The following is a 21846-nucleotide window of genomic DNA, read 5'->3' on the forward strand; positions in this document are numbered from 1 at the left end:
CACTGCAAATTAGTGAATTGTATGAATTGCAGCCTGGCTGAGGTGTTCAAAATGAATGAAAGTTAATGGGATCAGCATCAGCCTCACAAGTGAATGACTGAATAAATGCAATAAAAGGCTAATAGACAACACTATTACTCTGTTCATCACTTTGATTACAGATTTTTTTGTTACAAATTTGAGTACATGCATTATGTAATTTGTAAAATTATGCTGTAGTAGAGACCTTGCTACAACACTATTAAAAATCTTCCCTTTTTGTGAGATAGGAGGTTTGTAGAATAGTGAGATTCTTTCATATGTCGAATCTTAATCTGTTCCTAATGGTGGGAGTGCTGAAGTAATGTATCTCACTGTGATCTGGTACTTCGGTATTTGCATACAATGGCAGTTCTGTATATTCTTTTGGCTAACTGTAAATATAAATGTTTGATATTAGCATAGTGGAATTTTTGAGGTACAGCCGTTTGTGTGAGATTAGAAAAAACAACTTTATTTCTAAGAACTTGTAAAAAAAAAAAAAGTATTTTCAATAAAATTCCCTACCTCACCTCTATTGTGCAGAAATTATCCCATTTTCCTGTTTGATTTTTCTAACTTCATTTCTAAACACAAAGAAGATCCCTTTTTAGTTATTGGCAAAACACTGCTGTGTTTCATCAAATCAATCAAATAGTGGAATGCTTGAACGTCTAAAGTCTAATTTGTTTCCTTTGCTTCCTTTATATTAGGGTGATCAAGTATTTGATACTGATCATATTCTAGAAATTTTATGCCATCTTAAGCTGCTCCCTCACTCTAACCCAGGGTCGAGAGCTTATACCCTGTAATTTTATTGTATAGTGGCTGGCCATGCTTGATTATTTTTTATTATTATTATTATTTTGTTTTTCTTTTAGCAGTGGGGATGAAGGGGGGGGGGGGGGGTGGTCGACAAGCACATACCAAGGATCTTTGTCAGACCTTAGGGGAAAAGGGTCCCAAGCCTTGTTTTGCAGTGGAGGGGACTGAGCAAACACTTCGTTTGCTTTCTCTAATTGGGATGTAAATGCACATTCCCACAATCAGTTCTAAAAATAAATGTCTTAAAAGACTTGGAAGTTTTGCCAGGCTCAACTAGCTAATTAATTCCTCCTTTCTCTGAAATGCTTAACTCCTTACACCTTTAAAAAAAAAACCAACATAATGCCAGGAGTGTTCTCTCACGTTGCTACTGGGAATGACTGTTTCTCTGGCTTCTCCTGAGGTGGACATAGGAAACCCAAATCAAAATTTTCAGTACTTGGGTTTGAATCCTCTATATTCCTGCACTTCTTATGACACCCTTTTTCTTGCCATAGTTCAGACACCACCTGTATAACTCACTTTCTGAAGTACTCCCATGGTACGGGTCCCTGTGGGAAGTGGAAAGTAGGGAAGAAAAGGCACTCTGCTGTGCGTACTGGAAGCCCTTCCTCAGGAGAACTCTTGTTCTTTTTTACTTATGTGCGAGAACAAGAGTTTTGATAAGGGGGTTGTAGAAAATGGCATCAGTTCCTACTGAACTTTGTAAAAAAGCACTAGTTTTGAACCCAAATAAAAGACTCTGGGTTTTCTGGGCTCAGTGTCTGCTTCCTTGAGAAGAAAGGTTGATGCACGTATTTTGAGATGCAAATTTTTATATCATATTGCTGTTTGTAATTTCCAAGACCAGTGTAAAATGGCTGGGTTGGCATGTCTATGAACCCTCCCTTTTCCTGAGATTTGAGCAATAGCTCAGAGCTTTAAATATTACTGCATGTAAAAGAAATACTAGGTATCCCCTACAATGATAAAAGGACAGTGTATTTTCAGGTTCTCTAAATTTAAGCTCCAAATCTTGAGGAAACTTGACATCACAGCAAAGCAGTCATACCTACTACTTGGCAGCCTGCATACTTTTTAATGGGTTCTTCACTGTTTTTAGAAATGAAGACTGTACTCTTTTTAAAACAGTAAGGCTTGCCCTGCTCCAACACTGTAATTATTAAGCAAGTGTGACCCTTCTCACAGAGTCACTTCTCATTGAAAATAAAGGTTTTTTTCAAGAAAGTGCTTAAGGTTTTTCACCCTTTCCCCATATTACATTAGATACCTTATTACAGGTATCTTAATTATCTGGATTTTGATGTGAAAATCTGTGATCTCATCAAGTAAGAAATATGCAAAGTTAGACTTGTTTATAGAATGTTCTACTGGACTGGACTCAGCTGAGCGACCCAAGGCACCCTAAACTAATGTACTTTTGGTTTTGCTGTGCTGAGCACAGGGCTGGGATGCACTCACATCTCCCCTCTTCTCCAGCATGATTAAGCTGAAATACCTTTGCTGCAAATGCTGGCCTTAAACAACCACCTCATTCTCTAAGTCCGGTTACACAAAAGCAAAATTAAAAACTCAGGTTAAATTTTAACAAATCTTTAAGTCAGAGACTAATTTTAGTGTAATGAGCCGGATTAAACATAACATTTAAATTGCAAATAACTAATAACCTTAATATTGGAGAACTCAGACTTTAACAAAAGATGTTAGTTTTGCTTATGACACGTGCATAAGAGGGAGGTTTTGTTAATTCTGACATTTTTTAATTAACTATATCCTAGAGCGTGCCCATTCTTTCCCTGCCTTATGACTGTCATCTCAGTTTCATTTCATGCTAAATAAAAACTCATATTTACCTTGCAGCTTTGTTGAAGACACTACCTTAATCTGAGAAGAATTAATATACATCATGGAATTATGTACATCCCACTTCAGTTCATATGCCAGGGCTCCTACCTTTATTCTGCAAGGTACTTTAATGCGAAGATACTGCAACATGACGTTGCCATGGATTTTTGTTATGAGGACCAAACGGTATTCCTCAAAATGGGACTGTTAACTGTTTGAACTTTGAAGATTACTGTGATGTTAGGATTTCTCTTATACTGGCATAATGTTCTGTCATTGTTATGTGACATTATACCTACAGAAACTATTAATAAAGAATTTTGCTATAAGTTCTGATTTTTCTTTGCTTTTATAAAGTTTAGACCAACCCTCTGAAGTCAGGCTACTGGAATAAAATAAAGTTTGAAAGCTATTTAAGTAACTAAAATGTTTAGCGCTCCGGGGAAAGTTGATTTTTATAGAAAACTTAGAACTTCCTTCTTTCCCTTTTGTAAAATACCAATTTTCATGTTACTGCTGGCACTGAATTCAGGGTCTGGAATTCTTGAGAGCTCAACCCTTAACAGTTGTAGAGCTGAGTTTTACTCTTCTCTTCCTGGAGCCTAGGTGCTCACAAAGGCATAAACTTCACCACATTTTGATGTGGTGAAACCAATTTTTAGTTTCTACAGTGTCTCATTCCCCTGAAATTTTAAATTTGAAAAATACTCAAGAAGCAGCCTTATCAGGAAGAGGACAATCTAAATACCAATACATGATTTTTTTGTTGTTGTTGTTTTATTAATAAATAATAATGTTCTTCAAATCTTATTTCATTTTGTGCGGTTAGTAGTAGCTAGTGTTACTAACCGTAAAAATTATTTTCGCAATGCAGATGGAGACTGTTACATCTCATCTAATTACATAGTGCTCACACAAGTGTTTCTCAAAACAAGTTTCAGAATAAAATTTGCTGTTCTATTTCAGATTAAGGACATTGAAAAACAGCAGTAAACTGTCTAGTGATTCAAACAGCATTTTACAGCCTTTGCAAACAAGAAAGGTGATGCTCCTGTGCTTTTGCTGCTCTGTATCAGCAAACAGAAGGACGAGAAATATAACACATCGCTCAGAACACAGAAAATATGCCACTCTATGATGAAAGAGTCAGTTCACTGGGAATTATATCCATCAGTATCAATATCTGATGGGGGCAGTAAGGAAGACAAAGCCAGACTCTTCAGTGTTAGAAGTGACAGGACAAGAGGCAACAGGCATAACTTGATGTACCGGACAGTCTGTTCAAACATAAAACCATTTCTACCATGAGGGTAGTTGAGGACTGGAACATGTTGGCTAGAAAGGCTGTGGAGTCTCCATCCTTGGCAATACTCAAAGCCAACGGGACAAGGGCCTGAGCAACCTGCTTTCGTCAACCCTGCTCTGAGCAGTAGGATTGGACTAGAGCATCTCCAGAGGCCCCTTCCAACCTCAACCATTCTGTGACCTGAATCTGCCCATAAAATGCACTAGTTTGTTGAGAAAAGACAGTCACAAAGTTTAGATTCAGAATTCTAGCCAGACTAGGAAATTATCTCAATGTAAGCTTAATAAAGATGCTCCTGTGTACACCTGGTATCTCTTGTCATTATCACTACAGTATCTCATAGTGATACAGTACCTCAGTAACAAAGGACTGATAAAAATACATGACAACTAGGGTTTGGGTTTTTTTTCCACCAGCTAAAAATTAAAGGCCCATCTAGCTACATAAAAGCTTCAGTGTGTTTTATGCTAGTATAGTTATATGATTTAGGATTCCTATGGGATCATCACAGACACACTTAATGACTCATCTACAAGTTTGAGTAGAGCTTCCTGCAGAGCTTTCGGCATCTGCAATGCTTTCAGCCAAGAGCATATGTTCCATAGGTTTTTACAGACAAATTGGCATTTCAACTTACCTTGTCTGTCACATACTGGTGATGGTGATGTGTGTGGGGTTTTTTTGTCTTAAAGTCTCTCCAAATACAACAAAAAACATGCCCTGTGTTCACAGTGAAGGAATGCTCACTCCAATGAGCACAGACATTGCAAAAAATGTTACTTTAATCATACTGCTGTCTAATAATAGACTCCTTGTACACAATTGCTCTCTAGTATTCTGCTGTTACTTTTAACTCCAGTTCCTTCTGATCTTTTTTCACAAATAGAAATTTTTTTATATGGAAAATGTATACTCATTTGGCAAGAGTTTTGAAAAATTCACTATCTTCCTTTCACAAAGGGATGGTCCAGCAACTGCAGAACAGAAGGGCATTGGTGTTGATCTCTGCATTGAGGGTTTGAAAAATCAGTACATAAAATGAATATGCATGCCTGTGATATAGTTGTTTGTAAAATCTAAATGCAAACTTAGCCTTTTTTTTTTTCCTCATTTCTCCAGTCATTACTCATTTTTAGGTTTTTTTAATAAAGCTAGTAGAAAGGATTTATGGGAAGAGACTGATGGAATTTATGAATTATAAAACTGAAATATTGTATTATTACAGAAATCATTCTTTGTTCCTCTAAATTCCTTGCAAAACTTTGAGTTATTCTGCTAATGTGGCTGTTGCAGGTGCACAAAAAATGTATTTAAGGAGGGTGACAATTATTTGTTTGATCCTGTGTCAGTCAGGCTGTTCTGTCATCTCCAATCAATGTCATGCACGTTAAGGAGCCCATATGGAATTACAGTACGGTAATTACAATATTGCCTTGCTAGAGCCAAGGGCTTTGGGCTTTTTCAACTCTCCATTTGGAGAAAAAAACAGGGGAAGGAGTAAAGGACACTGATTTCTTAAGTAATAAACTAATGGGGAAAATGGGATGAGGGAGGCATTTATATTTAGGACATGGTGAGACCATAGACTAAAACATTGAAACCACAGGTGCATCCTGACTTTTGAAAAGTTAAATACTTTATTTGAAAAGGCAAATGCTTTATATCTGTATGTTTCCTTCTACCTAACAATTCCTTCTACCTTTTAAACACTCTTCTCTCTGAATCAAAGTATATATGATGTCGCTATATAAAGTCCATAATTTTTCTGGTTGTTGTTATATAGTCCACAGGAACCGTAACCACACCATAACAATTCTAATCCAGGGATCAGAAAATCAGGTTTCCTGCCTCCAAGATGACTGCCATACCCACTAAATAACATGCCTCTCTCTAGTGCTCAAATCTGGTCTTTTGAGATACGTAAAAGGCTGCTATTAATTTTATAAAGACTACCCATAGAGGTCAGGAACTTAGCTCTTGAATTGATAGTCACGTAAAAATCTGGGACAAAGCTGATATTTAAAATAAAACAAACACCACAAAATTAATTCTTATAATGGGTGAATGCTAGTGGTTTGGTTTTTTTATAGAGAGAACTTTATGTTTCAAATAAGTATGTATTTCCTGGACTAGCAGTGATAATAGATTTTTCTACTGCAGAAGATAAAGAATTAAACGAAAGCTCTTTCATTTAGAATATTGTCCTCAAAACAACTTGCCTGACATAGACCAGACTCAGCCAGTGTGATATTGGAACAGCAAGGCGCACATCAAAGAAATTTATCAAACATTTTGTCTAAAACTCAATAGTGCCATGTTTCTGCATGAAAATTACAGGGAAAGTAAATGATGAGTATAAGCATACAAAAAGAGAATTTGTGAGGGGGGTTTATACCATTATAGAGAGTAAAGCTCTTTTATGTATACTATTGTTTAAAGGCTTTCCTGAAATGTTGAAAAACCTACGCATTTACAATACAGTCATATGTCCCATAGAAGACATAACCTAAGGTCCCATCAACAATCTCTACGATACAAACTATCTGCATTTCCCTTTCATTTTTCAATTAAAAATCTACATACCTGGTTAAGCATGCATGCACAAAATCCACTGCAGTGCTGGAGAATCAATCAGGTAGGGAAGGCATCTATCCTCCGTGGGCCCCATTATAGAACATGGCTGCTATCCTATCCATGGAAGCCAGCAGCAGTTTTCCTGTTGCCATCTCAAATAGGGTGCAGTCAATACTCCAGGTGTCTGATTTTCTTCCATATCCGGATTCATTTATAACTTCTGGTGCCATCCAGTATGGAGTCGCATGCACAGAATTCAGCATCTCGCTCTGTGTGCCACGGAGGCTTACCCAAGCTAAACGCCCGGCACAGCCAAAGTCAGTTAGCTTTACTATACCATTTGGCATGAGCATTACATTATTGCCTTTGATATCCCTATGTACCACACAATTGTCATGTAAATATGCAACCCCTTGTAGAATTTGTTTTGTATATTTACAAAGGACAATTTCTGGCAAAGGACCAAAACGATTAATAATAGTAGAAATTGAGCCACCAGGAACAAACTCCATGAAAATACTTAAAGTGTTGTCTTCCAGACAAGTTCCTAAATAAGTTACAATACTGACATGCTTCAATGTCTTCAAAAGATCAACTTCCTCATGAAACTTCTGATACTCCTTTTCTATAGTGAGTTGATCTGACATAGCCAAAACAACCTGTTTTACAGCTATTGATTGCCCCTGGCTTGTCAGACCACAGTATACCTACAATGAAACTAGCATTTATTAAAGTGAAACATGAAATAAAACTGAGTATTTACTTATTTTAAACAGTATCTTTGTGTTTGTCATGTTTCATGTCTCACTGTATAATCCAAAATATTTAAGTTATTTGTTGAATAGGACAACAGCTAGTTATAAGCTAAGATGTAGCTCAAAGATGACCAGCACATCCCTTAACTTATACAGATATTAACTTACTGTGCCATAGGCTCCCTTTCCAAGGACTTCACCTCTTGTCCACATGATGGGATCTTTGTTAGCTGAACTGCTTCCTGGTAATTCAGTAGATTCCTCAAAGTTTAGCAGTTCACTTTCTTCATTTGATGCCAAAAAGGCTCTACTGTAACTCTGCTTAAAAGGTGATGGTCAGTGTGGGGAGAAAGCAGGGAGGAAAATAAAGGCTTCACATTATCCTTACATTTTTTATAAGGAGTATTTTTTACCTGGCATGACTCTTCTCTATAGATTTTTATTTATATATATCTATGTACTTATTGGCCAGTTCATCGATACAATTGCTATACTAAGTAAGACAATGTAAATATTTTCAAGTATATATCACAACAGTGCATAACCAGAAGATTATAGCATGACATCTTTTTCCATTGACAGGAAGATAGACAGAAGGAACACTTAAAAGAGCAGGATAGACATCTGCTTATTACTTTTTTTTTTTTTTGTCATGTAGGTACAGTTCGCTAAGCTGAGGGGTGAATATGACTATCGCCTTACTCTAGGTAACTTATGCAACCCAAGTCTGATGAAAACAATTTGGACATGACTTCACAGGAAGAAGAAACTGCTTTAGAAAGATGGTAATACTTACTCCATCCAGCCATGGGTCTCCCTAGGAGAAGTGAGAATGGAGGTATAATTGGCACCTGTACCTGCAGAAGCATAAGGAAGTGCATCAACATGTGGTGAAAGAAATTTCCTTTTAAATTTGTAATTTAAATAGACAAAAAGCTAACAGGGCCAAGGAGAAGAGGTACTAGTAGATAAGCACCTTAGTAAGTAAAGGTTCTTAACTGACTTGGGGACCAGAATCCAAGCCTTCTGTGTTGAAGTTTTGATTAAACATTAATTAAACAGCCTTAAATCTGTCTGATAAGCCAGTACTTGTAGTGCATACCTCGAAAAGTATCTGGTTGCACTCAGAGATTCGAAGAAATTGCCCTTTTGGATATAAAAGAATCATTTGTAGTGTTTTTTCATATTCCTTAGGTGTCAAGATCTCAAGAGCTTTTTGCCTTGCCCCAGCACCTTTTTATACATACTATTCAGTTAAAATAGCTTCTCCTTTTTATTCACTACAATTTCTCAATTTATCTTCACCCATCATATGAGCCTTGAGAACTATTCTTGTCATGCCTTCATACTATCTGGCCTGTGTCCTGACATGCAGCCTCTAACATGGGTATCCTCAACTGAGCACTGGAAGAATCAGTGGGCAGCTGGCCAAAGGAAAAGAGACTTGATCATTAATGAGCACATATTTCCTATCTTTCATCCAAACTTGTGTTGAAGCATGACTCAAAGGAACTAGCAAGTTACAAGAAATTACTTTTACCTTCTCTAGAGCACTATTTACTATTGCTCCAACTCCATTCATCATATTTTCTTCTTCTTTAGTATGTGTATTTTGCATTTTAAAACTTGTAATTTTTGTTCCTGAAGAGTTGACGTCTTTTTCTTCAAGCATTAGCAATTCTTCGGCCAGACAACAAAGCAACTCATCAGTCACATCCTTATTATCTGCCCAGGACAAAATGTTCTGACTTGTCTGGAAACAGGCTGTTAACATTTTTTTTTTTTGTCTGAATCACTAAAGGCTGAGTCAATTCATTTGCCAAACCACTGTTTTGAAGCGTGGATGCCCAACTGTGAATTAATTTTTTTGTAGGGGATTGACACTCCAGTCTATCTGAAAAGGGCAATGCTTCACCTTTATTTATAGACTTGAAGGAGGCCTGGTCTGACTCTAGGCCTTTGCAGCCATCCATATCCACCCTGCACTGGGGTACACAAATGTTCTGGTCTGTTGTTAGTAGACTGCTACTTAAAGCAACACATTCTTTGTAGTCTTTATCACTGAACTGCAGAAGATTCTGGCTACAGGTATCAGCTCTCTGATGGCTGGATATATACTGACTGTCTAAAGACTGCTTCAAAGAAAATTCTTTAATAGTTGATAAATTTGAATTTGAAAAAATTTATTTTGCTTAGTTGATTGTGAAAGCTCTTTTAAAAAGGTAAGCTGATTGATGATCTGTGTCTTCAGGAAACGTCAAGCTCCTTGAAGTGTTTATTTGAAAATCTGAATCAGAACTTATTACATTATCTTGCTATGTGTTGCTGTCACTCAACTCAGTACTTCTGTCCTTTGTAATTTAGGTTTTTTTGTTTAGTGCCAGGTATGGTCATCTTTGGCTTACAATACGTTCTTTTTTGAGTATTTCTTACTCAGCTGCTCTGTCTCCCTATACTGCAGGTAGATCTGCAGGTGCTAGCAGTGCACCTCCCAGATGGAGCAGAACAAACATTTCTATAAAATCTGTTCTCATGTTGATCAAGCTCGCACATGTGGGAATAGACAGGAGTTCCAAACATTTCATAAATGCCTGGGCCTTTGTCATTTGAACTTATTTTCTTGAACATGTCACTGTATTTCAGATTTACAAAATCTGAAGCAGACTGTGCATGTGGTAGAGAAAGTAGAGTAACAGCTTTAAGATAACTGAATTTTTTCAACGACAAGAGAAACTTTGCTTTTTAAGTCTCTGAGCACTCTGAGCAAAATGATCTTTGTCTCCTGGAGGGTTGTTGGTTTTTTTTTTTGATACTTCAGGGAAGTCTCCGATTCCACATGTGACAGTTCCAAAGACAGAAAAATCTGACTCTTGGCATTACATTTTGTGGAAATCTCATCAGAAACAATTAAGTCTTCAGATATCTTTATCTTGCTACTAATTTTAGATTTTCATGAATATTTATTTCTACCCATCTTTACTTTATTTTTGTCATTTTCTTTACGAGCAAGAATGTTGAAGCTCTGACTAACGTCAGGAGGCAGGCTACATATGACACTCTTTTTTGTGGCAGGTTGTTCAGCAATGTGTGGTTCCCTAGCCGGTTCTTGTTCAGAGAATGTAACATGAACAACAGGTGCAAGCTCACTGTGGTCTTCTGAAGTTGCTTCTGACATTGCTTCTTTTTCCATTTCAAATTCAGAGACAAACATTATTTACTGTCTGTTTTCCAGAAGGATCATGCACTTCTACTCTGGGAATTACTGCAGCTACAGAATTATCTTATAAGGCATGGCAGGCCTCTATCACTTCATTTTTACAGGAAGAATCTAAATAATGATTGTCAAGTACAAAGTTTGCACTCTCAGCATCTTCATGTGGTCTATAATCCAGTATCATCTCTGTAGCATTTCCTTCTTCTAGACCAGTTCTACAGCAATTATCTGCTCTTCTTTCCTTATTGCCAGCTCTCGAGGCATCTCTGTTGCTTGACATTGTAAGTGTTGTCTGAGCTGTAAATATTCCGCAGTTTATCAGAGCATTACTTGAGCTCAAGTAGGGATGACTATCATCATAGAAACTGGCTTGGGTCATAAGATCTACATTCTTAAAAGCCACTGAAAACTGGTACTTCATCTGGTCATTCATTTCAGTATTAGTAGCTACATCAGCTTCCCTGCATTTTAAATTGCTTTGAATTTCTTCTTTCTTATTGCTAGAATACTTACAACAGTTACTCATGCTGAAGTAGTACAGGTCTTTCACTGCAGTGAACCTATCAGAAATAGTAGCCATAATCAGATCTGATGACTTTTCAGTGTGCCTTATTGTCTAACTGATACTGATAAACCTTAGTAACTGGTTTTATAGGCTGAGGAATAGAGTTCATAATATTCAAAATATTTCTTATGTTGGTGCTTTCATTGACAATATTATCCTCTAGAGAAGCAAGATGAATTGTTCTTACAGGCTGAAATGTCACTGGTGGCAAACAAAACTGTGATTTCCATAAAAACCATTAATAATGTGCTACCCAATAGATACAGGTAAAATCTAATCACTAAGAACCAAGTAGACTAAGGAAGAAAAAAAAAATCAGAAAAGGACTATTCTTTTATATATTCCCATACTTAACCTAATATGAAGTATAATATCAAAACTCTGAGGAAATACATGAATTTTCTCACATCCAGCATTATTTAGGATGAGAGGAAATAGTCTCACGTTGCGCCAGGGGAGATTTAGATTGGATATTAGAAAAAATTTCTTTACTGAAAGACTTTTCAGGCATTGGAACAGGCTGCCCAGGGAAGTGGTGGTGTCACCATCCCTGGAGGTGTTCAAAAAATGCGTAGACATGGCACTTCAGGACATGGTTTAGTGGGCATGGTGGTGTTGGGTTGATGGTTGGACTCTGTGATCTTAAAGGTCTTTTCCAACCTAAACGATTCTATGATTCTATGATTTCTAAGTAAGTACTTCATATTACAGAAAGTGGGATCCTTTGCTATAAGGCACAAGTCATTCTCCATGATTTAAAAATAATAAGCTTTGTCCGCACATAGAAATCATCTTGTCAGTTATTAACTATGTCTTGTGCCACACAGCATGTTTGCTACAGGAATTCGAAGGCTAGTCAGTGGCTACATATGCCAAAGTTTCTTTCTTGCTGTGCGCTCTCACTGAATGAGAGTGCCACTCTTATGCTGATATTTAAACTCTTTTTATGTAACCCTCCAAAATGTACTCACACCAGTAATTATATTCCCAATGGAATTAGATCCAACGTAAGCAGTTTTTAAAAAGCAAAAGATAGACTATTATAACAGAATGCTATTTTATCCATGGAGAAAACTATTCTTACAAATTATTTATAGGTTTTAAAAGACATTATTATAAATCTAAACTATAGATTTTCCACATCTTTGGTGCAGTCTTACAAAATTCCATAAACCGTGTTATACAGCCACAGATTCAGCTCACAGAGTTTTAAGTACATCAGAAGATAGCACACTCTGCCCTTCACTTTCAGGGAAGTTAAATGGATAGCTACTCAAAGGCCATTTTTATATGGCAGCTAACACAGAAGTCTGTTGTGTGTGGGGTGTATTTTATTTTCCTCCTTTCTTCCCTCTCTTCCCATCCCATTAGTTGAAAGGTACCATTTATCTTTGAAAGAGTACAGATCTGAGAATTTGAGTACTTTGTTGTGACTATTCCGATGAACAGTGAGAATAATTTTCTGAAAATAATATTTCTGTTCTTTATTTTATAGGAAATGGAGAAAAAATAGGCATGAATGTACTGTATATTTTTATGCAAATGAATGCAACAGAAATAATCACACAGTCATATGCTCCAAGTACTCATTTGCATGTCTATATTCAACATCAGTTTGCAATCTGCAGGAAATTTTTGTTTGCATTCCAAGGGCAAACTGAGGTTTGAATGTGCCAGGAAAAGCAATGCGTGCTGGTTTGAAATTTACAGTTCTGAAGGCTTTGTCTAGTCTGCATGGCATTAATATGAATGCTTAGTTTATTCCAAATGATATGCCTCTAGAAATCATCAGAGCCTAAGACATGAAATAAAGCTGTATTAAATCACACTGCGGTCAGCTAAATTATTTTTCTTAAACATTTCCCTCCATTTGAGATGTTTTTTCCATAGCCCTTTTTATGATCTTCTGTCAGAACTCTGCTATTACTCCTATAGTTTTCTTTACTTTTTTTCATGTGAATACTGTTGTATTCTGTAGTGGGTTCACTAAAGTATACAGCTGATTCAATGAGTCAAGTCCTTTGTACAAAGGGCTATTACTTAATATCCATGAAGACCAAATTCTCTTTTTTCTAAATACAGTATATTTGATCTTTTGTAACTTTTAAGGCTCATGTGGTATAAAGCACTGATACATGTAAAATTACTAGTTTGTTTGTAGGTACAAAAGTTTTGTCAGGAATCCTATTTACACTTATCACAAAATTTTGTGTCAGATATGTTTAATCCTAAAACCTTATTTTTTCTTTGCTAACACAACAAATTTCAGTCATCATCTAATACCCAGACAGTTCTTCAATTCGGCTTCAATTTTAAATTACCACTCAATACAAGAAAATTGTTTGTTTTTTTAAATTTGACAAAACTAGATATCTAATACATTTAACATATAGGATGCACATATTTTAAATTAACTTACATACTTCTATTTTAAAAGGTTTTATACCTTTTTGCACTTCCAGCCCTTTACCCCCCAAAATCCCTGATGTAACATTACTGACAAATTGTTGATATACATCTGAAGATTTGCTGACATATATATATATTAAAAATGTATGTAAAAATTCTTCATGTTCATCCAAAAACCTGAAGACTAAGCAGAGAAAATTACCTACACTTCTTCTGTATTTCTATTTTTAAGGTTTTGAAAGCATATAATGCTTTTAACGGTGTTCAGTTTTATAATACCATCTTACCTCAGATCTCGTTCCATGTTTTTAGCATTGTTGTATTTAACCCTTAAAAATCAAAACAGATGAAATGTTACATTTACATTCTTAAACAGACTACAATTTTCATTTATAAATTAATTTCAAACTGTAGGGTTCTGGGGACAAAGAATCTGTCTGATGTGATGTAGCAGGACTGTGCTATAAGTCTGCTAGACAGAAGAAAGTTGTAAGTTGAAATTTAATTGTGATACTTAACTTTACAATTCAAATTTCTACAGAAAACTATACAATATGATAATTTAAAAATACTTTGACTCTAATAATTTAAGCAAATATTTCTCCTCAATTTCAGATGTTTGCTAACTGCAAAATGTGGCTAATTAATATTGCCAGTATGAGGAAAAAAGTGAAAGAGATGCCATCATGGCCCCACTCCAGCTACAGAGAATTACACTTTACATTTTGTGGGCTCAGTTTCATTATACAGAGTAACAGGAATGGTGAAGTCTGTCATTGCTTCTCATTATCTCCTTCATCCTGCAAATACACACACACATATAATTAAAGAAGAAGATCACATGGCTGAAGACTACTTCACGTGAGGTGTGATGTTTCATCTGTAATGCTAACTGATTTTTACTTGGAAACCATGCCACTTGTTGATCTGGCCACAGTCTGGATGTTGGTGCTATTTGGCTAAAAGGCAAAAACAAAAAACCAAGATACAGAGTGAAAATAAGTGGAAGGAGCCTACTCAGTTCAAATAATCATATGACTGAAGAATAACGTGAACAAGAAGTTTGTAAGATCCAAGAATACCAAAGTATGTTTTCTTTCTTCCCCCATCTGGGAAGTTGTGGCTCTCCCTGGAAGCATCCGATTGCAATGCCAGAGATTGATTACAAGTGAGAATGAATGACAAACAATGTAAACCAAGCAACAACAGGAATGGAAAAACATATTGCCCACCTTCCCCTTCTTGACAAAAACTGATTGCTTCCAGTATGTATTTTTTATGAATCATCAGAAAAGGGTGTCAGAAGAATTCTGAAGACCAGATGTGCTTTTGTTATTTATAAAATATGCTATGGTCTGCCTGAAAGAATAGAGGCTGTGTGGACAAGCCTCAGATTTCTGCCACCTCGTTTCTGCAGAATGAAAAATCCAAATACGGAAAAAGATAAAAACTGTGACTGAAAAGAGGTACAAAACCATAGTCTAAGATAATCTTAAAGCTGTATGCAAGGCAATTGTCTGTTTTTAGTAGGTCAAATGCTGTTGTAAAACCATATACCATACGTTTTTTCATATTGTACCAAATAATTTGTTCATCTAGTGCAATATCCTGCCTCCAGCAATGGGTGATAATTGACATTGGGAAGACACAAACACTACACAACATACATAGCTGTATATAAAGTCTGCACTAAGGAAATCTTTTCTTACTCATAGACTACTACCTGCTTTTTCTCCATTTTTGCATACCCAACCGCAAATTATATATTAATATTACTTACCTGCTTTTTCCTAGAGCTTTGTATGACTGATGCATTTCTTTCATTATCTTATCTGCATTCTGAAGAGCAACAACACTTCCACAATGTGCAACAATACATTTGTATTTGCATAAAAGCAGTATAATTCACTGACCAGCAATACAATGCAAATGCAGTTATTTTTGGACACTAAAATATTATTATAAAGAAATACAGGAAGTAACTATCAGAAAAAAAGAGCATGTTTCATTTGACTAACATACCTATACTAACTTCCTGTTATAATTTTTGGAAATGTGAATGCATAAATCTAAATTATTTTTCGTTATTTAGGTAAGTGTATTAATTCAACGTGCTATAAAAGCAAAGAACATCTAAAAAAATTCTAGTTATAGCTCCTATTTCAATAGAACAGAAATATAAGAAAAATATTGACAGGAAACTCTACAAAAGTAGAGCATTTAAAATAGGAAGGCTATTGAAACCAAAACAAATCTTAGGAGTTTTCAAAGGTGGAAAATAACTCTGAGTTTGATCTCAAATTTTTTTTGTGGTTGCTTGGTTTTGCCAAGTAGCCAGATTTCAAGCTAACATTGTTCTTTTTCTTCTTCAGATCCCATGTTACACTTTATATGTATAAATTTTGGTTAGACTACCTTCTTTGCTTCTCCTCTTATTTTGTTGGTTGTCAGACATACTGTCCTTAGATGTATTAAGGTCCAGAAATGTGAAAAAATGTTTTGTTAATTGATTTCCAATTTACATGTACAAAGTAGTACTTCATATTTCATTACTTCAGAGCCATAAGTAAGACAAAAGCAACATTTTAAAAGTACTAGAAATTATTAAAAACGTTACAATTTAACATCCAATGCCCTGTCCTGCGAATACACAGAACCAAAGAGTCCAGACACAGTTTTTATTGCTAAAAACTCAACACATGCTATTTTAGATAAGACATGAAAGCTGTCAGTATTTTGCTGATATCATCCTCACTGTTGGACTAGAAAGTCAACACTTCGCATTTGGGAGATAATTGAATTTTTAACATATTACTGAGAAACCAAATCTGAATTAAGTGTGTATCTTTCTCTACTTGGTCAAAACTATCTCTCAGCAAAAAAGGTTTGACATCCAAAACTTTCTGAGCACAGAATAGCTTGTACACTGGAGCCTCAGAAAATCTCTTTGATAGCTTATTCCAAGGAAACATGAATTCAACTGGAATCTTTCTACAAATTTCAGAGAAGTATGTAATTTACTTTGTTAATAACTTTTAAGCATCTTGAGACGTAATTGTCCCATAATACAGTCTAATTCTAAACATATGTTCAAAATTTAGCTGGGCATTTTCCTCTACAAAACCAGTGTGTCCAGGCTGATTTGACTGAAAACATTAACAAAAGTCACATTGACATCAACAAGGTATAAATTTCAAACTTTATCCCAGACCTATTATAAATTCATAAATAGATGAATGGCAATGTATTATCTCTGAAAATTTACAAAGGTAAAGTTTTGAGGTGTTTAAAAATTGTACACAATATAAAAAATAACTGGCCATTATGTTGCTGACTCTTTTGTTGCCATTGAATTTCTGTTACCTGTGCCAGGCATCTGACTGAATTTGATATAACCAAGAGTCACCAGCAGAGACAGAGCTAGCCTACTTACTTATTAGTAGTAAACTTCTGTTTCTCACTTAAAACTATTGCATTGTCAGAAACAGTATCCTAACTATGAGTGTACCTTTCTGTGAGCATCTTAGTACCTCTGTATGCTTAGAAAAATATATTATTCAAATTGTACTACATTTATAAAACCAAAACACCTTAAAGCTTACGTAATATTAGTATTACAAACATTTGATATTTTAACTCCTGGTTGTTGAGAGACGTAACAATAGCTCAAGGAAATGAGTTACAGAGCTATCCATGTACCATCTGTAGTCTGGCACCATTAACTGCTGGCCTTCTATGAGGATATATGAGCTCTCTACACCTACGTGAGCGGCTTAAAAGAGAATTCCATCAGGATTCCCAAATAATGCGTTGATATATTTAGCTATCAGTTTTCAAACCTTCAACCCTTCCATATAGAGATTAACTCATCCATAAATAATTGCTTGCATATTCAAAGTTACGCTTTTACAGTATTTCTAAATTCAGATAGAAACAGAAGTAACAATAATGTTGATTGTGAGTACTTGTGCCTTGTATTTTCAGTTTAACTAAATAGGATTTTTGAGGAGATCTACAAGCCCACAATAGCAAAGTCAAACAATAAATATTTGAAAAAGGTGATCTCAGGAAATTAAAACAACAAGTATTTTCTCTCTTTGTACATTTATTTTCTACACCTTATGTTAACAATTGTATGCAGAAGTAACAGTAGACAGCTAGGTGCTTGTCCAAACTGACAGCAAAGTCATAGTCTACAAAGCAGGCTGTATGAAAGTAGTTTAGTTGCAGTGGAATACTACAGTTCTTGCAGAAAAGAAAATGCTTGGGAAGACTTAGACATCCGTTAGCCTTATTGCTGACTTCAGTGGGACCGAGATTTCGCAACAGTTTAGATCGTAAAGCGTATACTTGTGAAGCAGAACATGTAGATTCTTTTCTCACGCCCAGCATGGATGCTTGGATCATCTTAGAAAGCTATCTAAGCTCTATAAATATTTTTTAACATAGAAAGAAAACATGCTAATTATCTAAATGTGTAAAGTTTTCAATATATTAATTCAGTGGGTCATATTTATTTTTGACATTGTTTTCAGAAATAAAACACAGTTTGTATTTTGAATTAGTTATACTGTTCATTTAAAACTTTCTCTCTACTGTATCTGTATTCCTAACTGTAGCTGATCTAAATGGCACTTCTTTCTGAAGAAAAAAGGTATCTTTTGGTAAAAAAAAAAAAGCTGATAGTTGCTGAAAAACACTGAAAAGATCAAAATAGATTAACCCCCTCCCCAGACTTTTAATTGGAAATGCCACCATTGTGATTTTAGGTTTCAAGGCTGTTTCAAATTACTGTTACCTACCCCTTATGCTGTATCATCTCTAAGGCATTACTAAATTCCCACAGTGGGAACAAGCTGTCCCCAAACATTGTTTTTTCCAGACAAAGATGCTTTTATTAGGGTTTACCCTTAATTAGAAGATTGTAATGAACCTTTCCCACAACTAATCAGCAACAGCTGTAGGAAAGGAGCTAGCTGTCAGCCTCTTGGTTAATATAGCTGTGTGTGGGCAATATTGATCCTGTTTACAGTTGACACTATTCCTGAATATGGTGAGTAAGTGTACTGTGAGCTGTTTCACGATTATGAAAATATCAACCCTCTTTTCTAAGATTAAACTCAAAGATTAACAATATCACAAGATGATAGTAGTGTAAACAACACAGAACAATCACAAATTGCAGACTCTTAAAGAAGAAACGTGAGAGGGTGAAGTCAAAGGATTTGAAGATTTGAAATTCTAGGCAGCTAATTCTTAAAATAAAATTAATCTCAATTAATAGTTTTGATGGATTTGGGACTGAAAAACATAGTGAACTTCTGTTTCTCAAGTGACGAACACATAACGTAATTAAAGATAGTGAATTGAAATTAATAAAAGAAAATACAATCATGAATATTGGTTAATACCTGTATTAAAATGTTTCCCAGTGTCTTTATTATTTAATAAATAACTTAATAGTTTTAAAAAATAAACCATGAACTGCATAAGATATTGTATGTAAAATAACTAAGATAGATATCTTATGTGTATGAATGTACCTGAATGAATATGAATATACATTTAAACATACATGAATAGCAGTGTCAAATTCTTACATTGGGTAACTCTGGGTGTTAGAGAGGAATATTATAAAGTCCATAGTGGAAAATTATGTAATAATATGCCTATAAGAAATTTTTTTCCTACTAGCTAATCAAGAAGTATGTAATATGACAATTTATATCTTTTACATAGGTATATTCCCGTTAATATTATTGAAGGGGCTCTAACTTTTTACACAGCATGAATATCTTACTCCTTTCTAGCTTATGTGAAATGTTCTGTTGTACTGACATAATTGATATAATGTGGCAGCGGGTTCTGCTATTTAACTGTGTAAGAAATATATGTTATGTTCATTTAAAACAATTATCTTTCACAAAAATGTTTCCATTCTCATGCCTTTAATTTGCTGCGATACAGTCTCCCCTCACACAAAAATATTGCATAACCACCACATACATACTACCAAATTAAGCTGGTTTAGAACTTAATTCGTATGGTAGGCTAAAAGAAAGGCCTGTTTTTTAGAAAATTATGTTTATGTTCATTAAATCCATAGATAGGTAGAACTATGAAAAATAGGGCACCTAGTGGCTCTTATGTTGCTGATTTCTTTATAAAACTTTATTTTCTCTCTGCTCTTTTACTCACATGCGTATTTTTACTCCATTGCTTGTCTTTTCATCACTCAGCTGAATAAAATACTCTGGTTTATATATCTTCCACACCTAGTAGTACATAACATTTTCAATATTCATTATAAATTTTATTACAAGTTATTCCTAGCAGCAAACTTGGGTACTACTCTGGCAAAGTTTTTTTTTTTTATTTAACCCTGGCAATGTTTTTTCTTAATTTATTCATAAATACCTATTTTTTTCCTTTGCAGCTGAGCTCAGGGCTGTCAGTAGTACTACTCATGTACAGGGAAAAACCACCTAATGTCAAAGTACTACCAATGGTAAGACGTATGCAACAGATGGAAAGTAACAATCAACGTAGCTGTCTGTCCCTAAGGAATTGTTCCATTTCAAAGTCACTACAGAGGTCAGTGGAAATGAAGTGCCTATGTGGCTTTTGTTGGACTCAGTAGCATTTTGTCACTCAATACTGCTAGTCAGGAAAAGAATTAGGTTTTTGTTACTGATTCTATCAGCAAAAAATATAATTACTTGGAAGCATGCAGTAGCCTTCCCAAGAGACTCATACATTTATCGTACATTAAATTAATTTTTATAACGATTTTATATAACACTTTTTACTGAGGAATGTGCTTTAATTTATAACTATGTAACAGCCAGACATCAGACAATACTGTCATTTTTAGTTTACAGAAGAGGAAACAGATAGAGGAAAATTGAATGACCAATAGCTACCTTTGAATGACCTATAGCTGATGAGCAAGGTCATCCAATGAACTGTGCAAAAGTAGCTATAGAAGTCAGCATTCTTGATTTCTCATTCTAATGCTAAACACCAGATAATCCATTAAAATGTTTATCCCATTATATAGTCTGTTAAGAGTCATATTAGATGGTGAACTTCTCCAAATTTTTTTTTTTTTTTTTTGGATACACAACCCACCCCTTCAAAATAATAACTGAAAAGGTTCTATAGAAAGGCATGAACAACATCTTACCTGGTGCTTCAGTAGCGAAGTGTGAAAGAGGCTCAGCAACCGAAAGAGAAGTTAAAGAGCATTTTTAGCTCACTGCTGTCTTCCTTTGCTGGACAGCAAGGAATTCAAACAGTAATTACATATACTTTGATTTTATTTTCGGCATCTTTTTCTGACTGCGGAGCACGTAGTACTTATTACTGAGGCAGGCTCTCCCGCAGGCAAATCCTCCAGGCAGTTCCTGCTACACGAGGCTGTTGAGTTTACACCACGTTGCCGAGGCAACTCCAACCCCCCCGAGGGCATTCTGCTTGGAGAAGTTTAGTTCAAAGAGCAGCAGTGACCTGTGAAAACATACACAGTTGAACTAAACGGTAGCATTTTAAGCTCTAATCACAAGACAGTTCTCCCAGCACCCAACGCAAAGCGTGTTTCTTTCTTCTGTTTACCTCCATTTATGCTTTCAGTACCTCAGTACCTCATCTATTTCTACATCATTTTAACTTTGCATTCAGTCTCCTCACCTACACACTCCCCATTACTCATGAATAGTTTTTTATCTCCTTGCTGGCAGCCTTAAACAGCAGACTTCAAGGATTTTTTTTTTTTTTTTTTTTTTTTTTTTAAGTAGCAGACTGTGCTAAGGGGGGAGAAAGGATAAAAGAGAGGGAAGAAAAGATAAAAGAGGTATAGCCGGGCTCAGGCTGAGTTGAAAGAGTTTTGAAGGGAACTGGTTTGCTGGATGCCAGAAGGACTTGGACGCCGTCCCCCGGGACACCAGGGTTGCACAGGCGAGAGAGGGGAGGCGCAGCCCGCTTTGTTTTAGGCTGGACCGGGAACGCCGGGCCTGGGGGACACCTCAGCTCCCGGCTGACTGAAAAGGGGAGTATTACTCTCATGTCTGGCGGTACCCGGCACAACCGGCCTCATGGTGACAAGCCGCGACACCAGCCACGACCCGGTACCCCGGCGCACGGCGACCCAGCCGGTAAGGCACTTCGTTTACCCTCTCGGGCTGAGGGAGCCGGAGAGCCTCTGGGAGCAGCCCACGCCTCGGCTTGGCACCGCCGTGAGGTAACCGGCCCAGCGAGAGTCTCCTCAGCAGCGCCCGTGAGGCGCTTCAGCCAGCCGCGAGCGCGGCGGGACCCCGCCGGGGCGTCCCCTCCCGCG

General features: G+C 36.1%; 1 protein-coding gene across 1 annotated transcript; it reads right to left on the reverse strand.

The window, feature by feature from the left end:
- Positions 1–4935: 4935 nt before the first annotated feature.
- Positions 4936–21606, reverse strand: MAP3K19 (mitogen-activated protein kinase kinase kinase 19). The gene is given in 17 exon segments (XM_075027024.1): positions 4936–4999; positions 6578–7275; positions 7492–7644; positions 8864–9103; positions 9105–9505; positions 9508–9556; positions 9558–9684; positions 9686–10019; positions 10022–10112; positions 10115–10526; positions 10528–11148; positions 11150–11319; positions 14368–14470; positions 15292–15375; positions 15926–15997; positions 19660–19735; positions 21588–21606. Coding segments are annotated over 17 exon segments (3714 nt in total).
- Between the last annotated feature and the right edge of the window lie 240 nt (positions 21607–21846).

The sequence above is a fragment of the Buteo buteo genome, chromosome 5, assembly GCF_964188355.1.
Source record: "Buteo buteo chromosome 5, bButBut1.hap1.1, whole genome shotgun sequence".
NCBI classification, from domain to species: domain Eukaryota; kingdom Metazoa; phylum Chordata; class Aves; order Accipitriformes; family Accipitridae; genus Buteo; species Buteo buteo.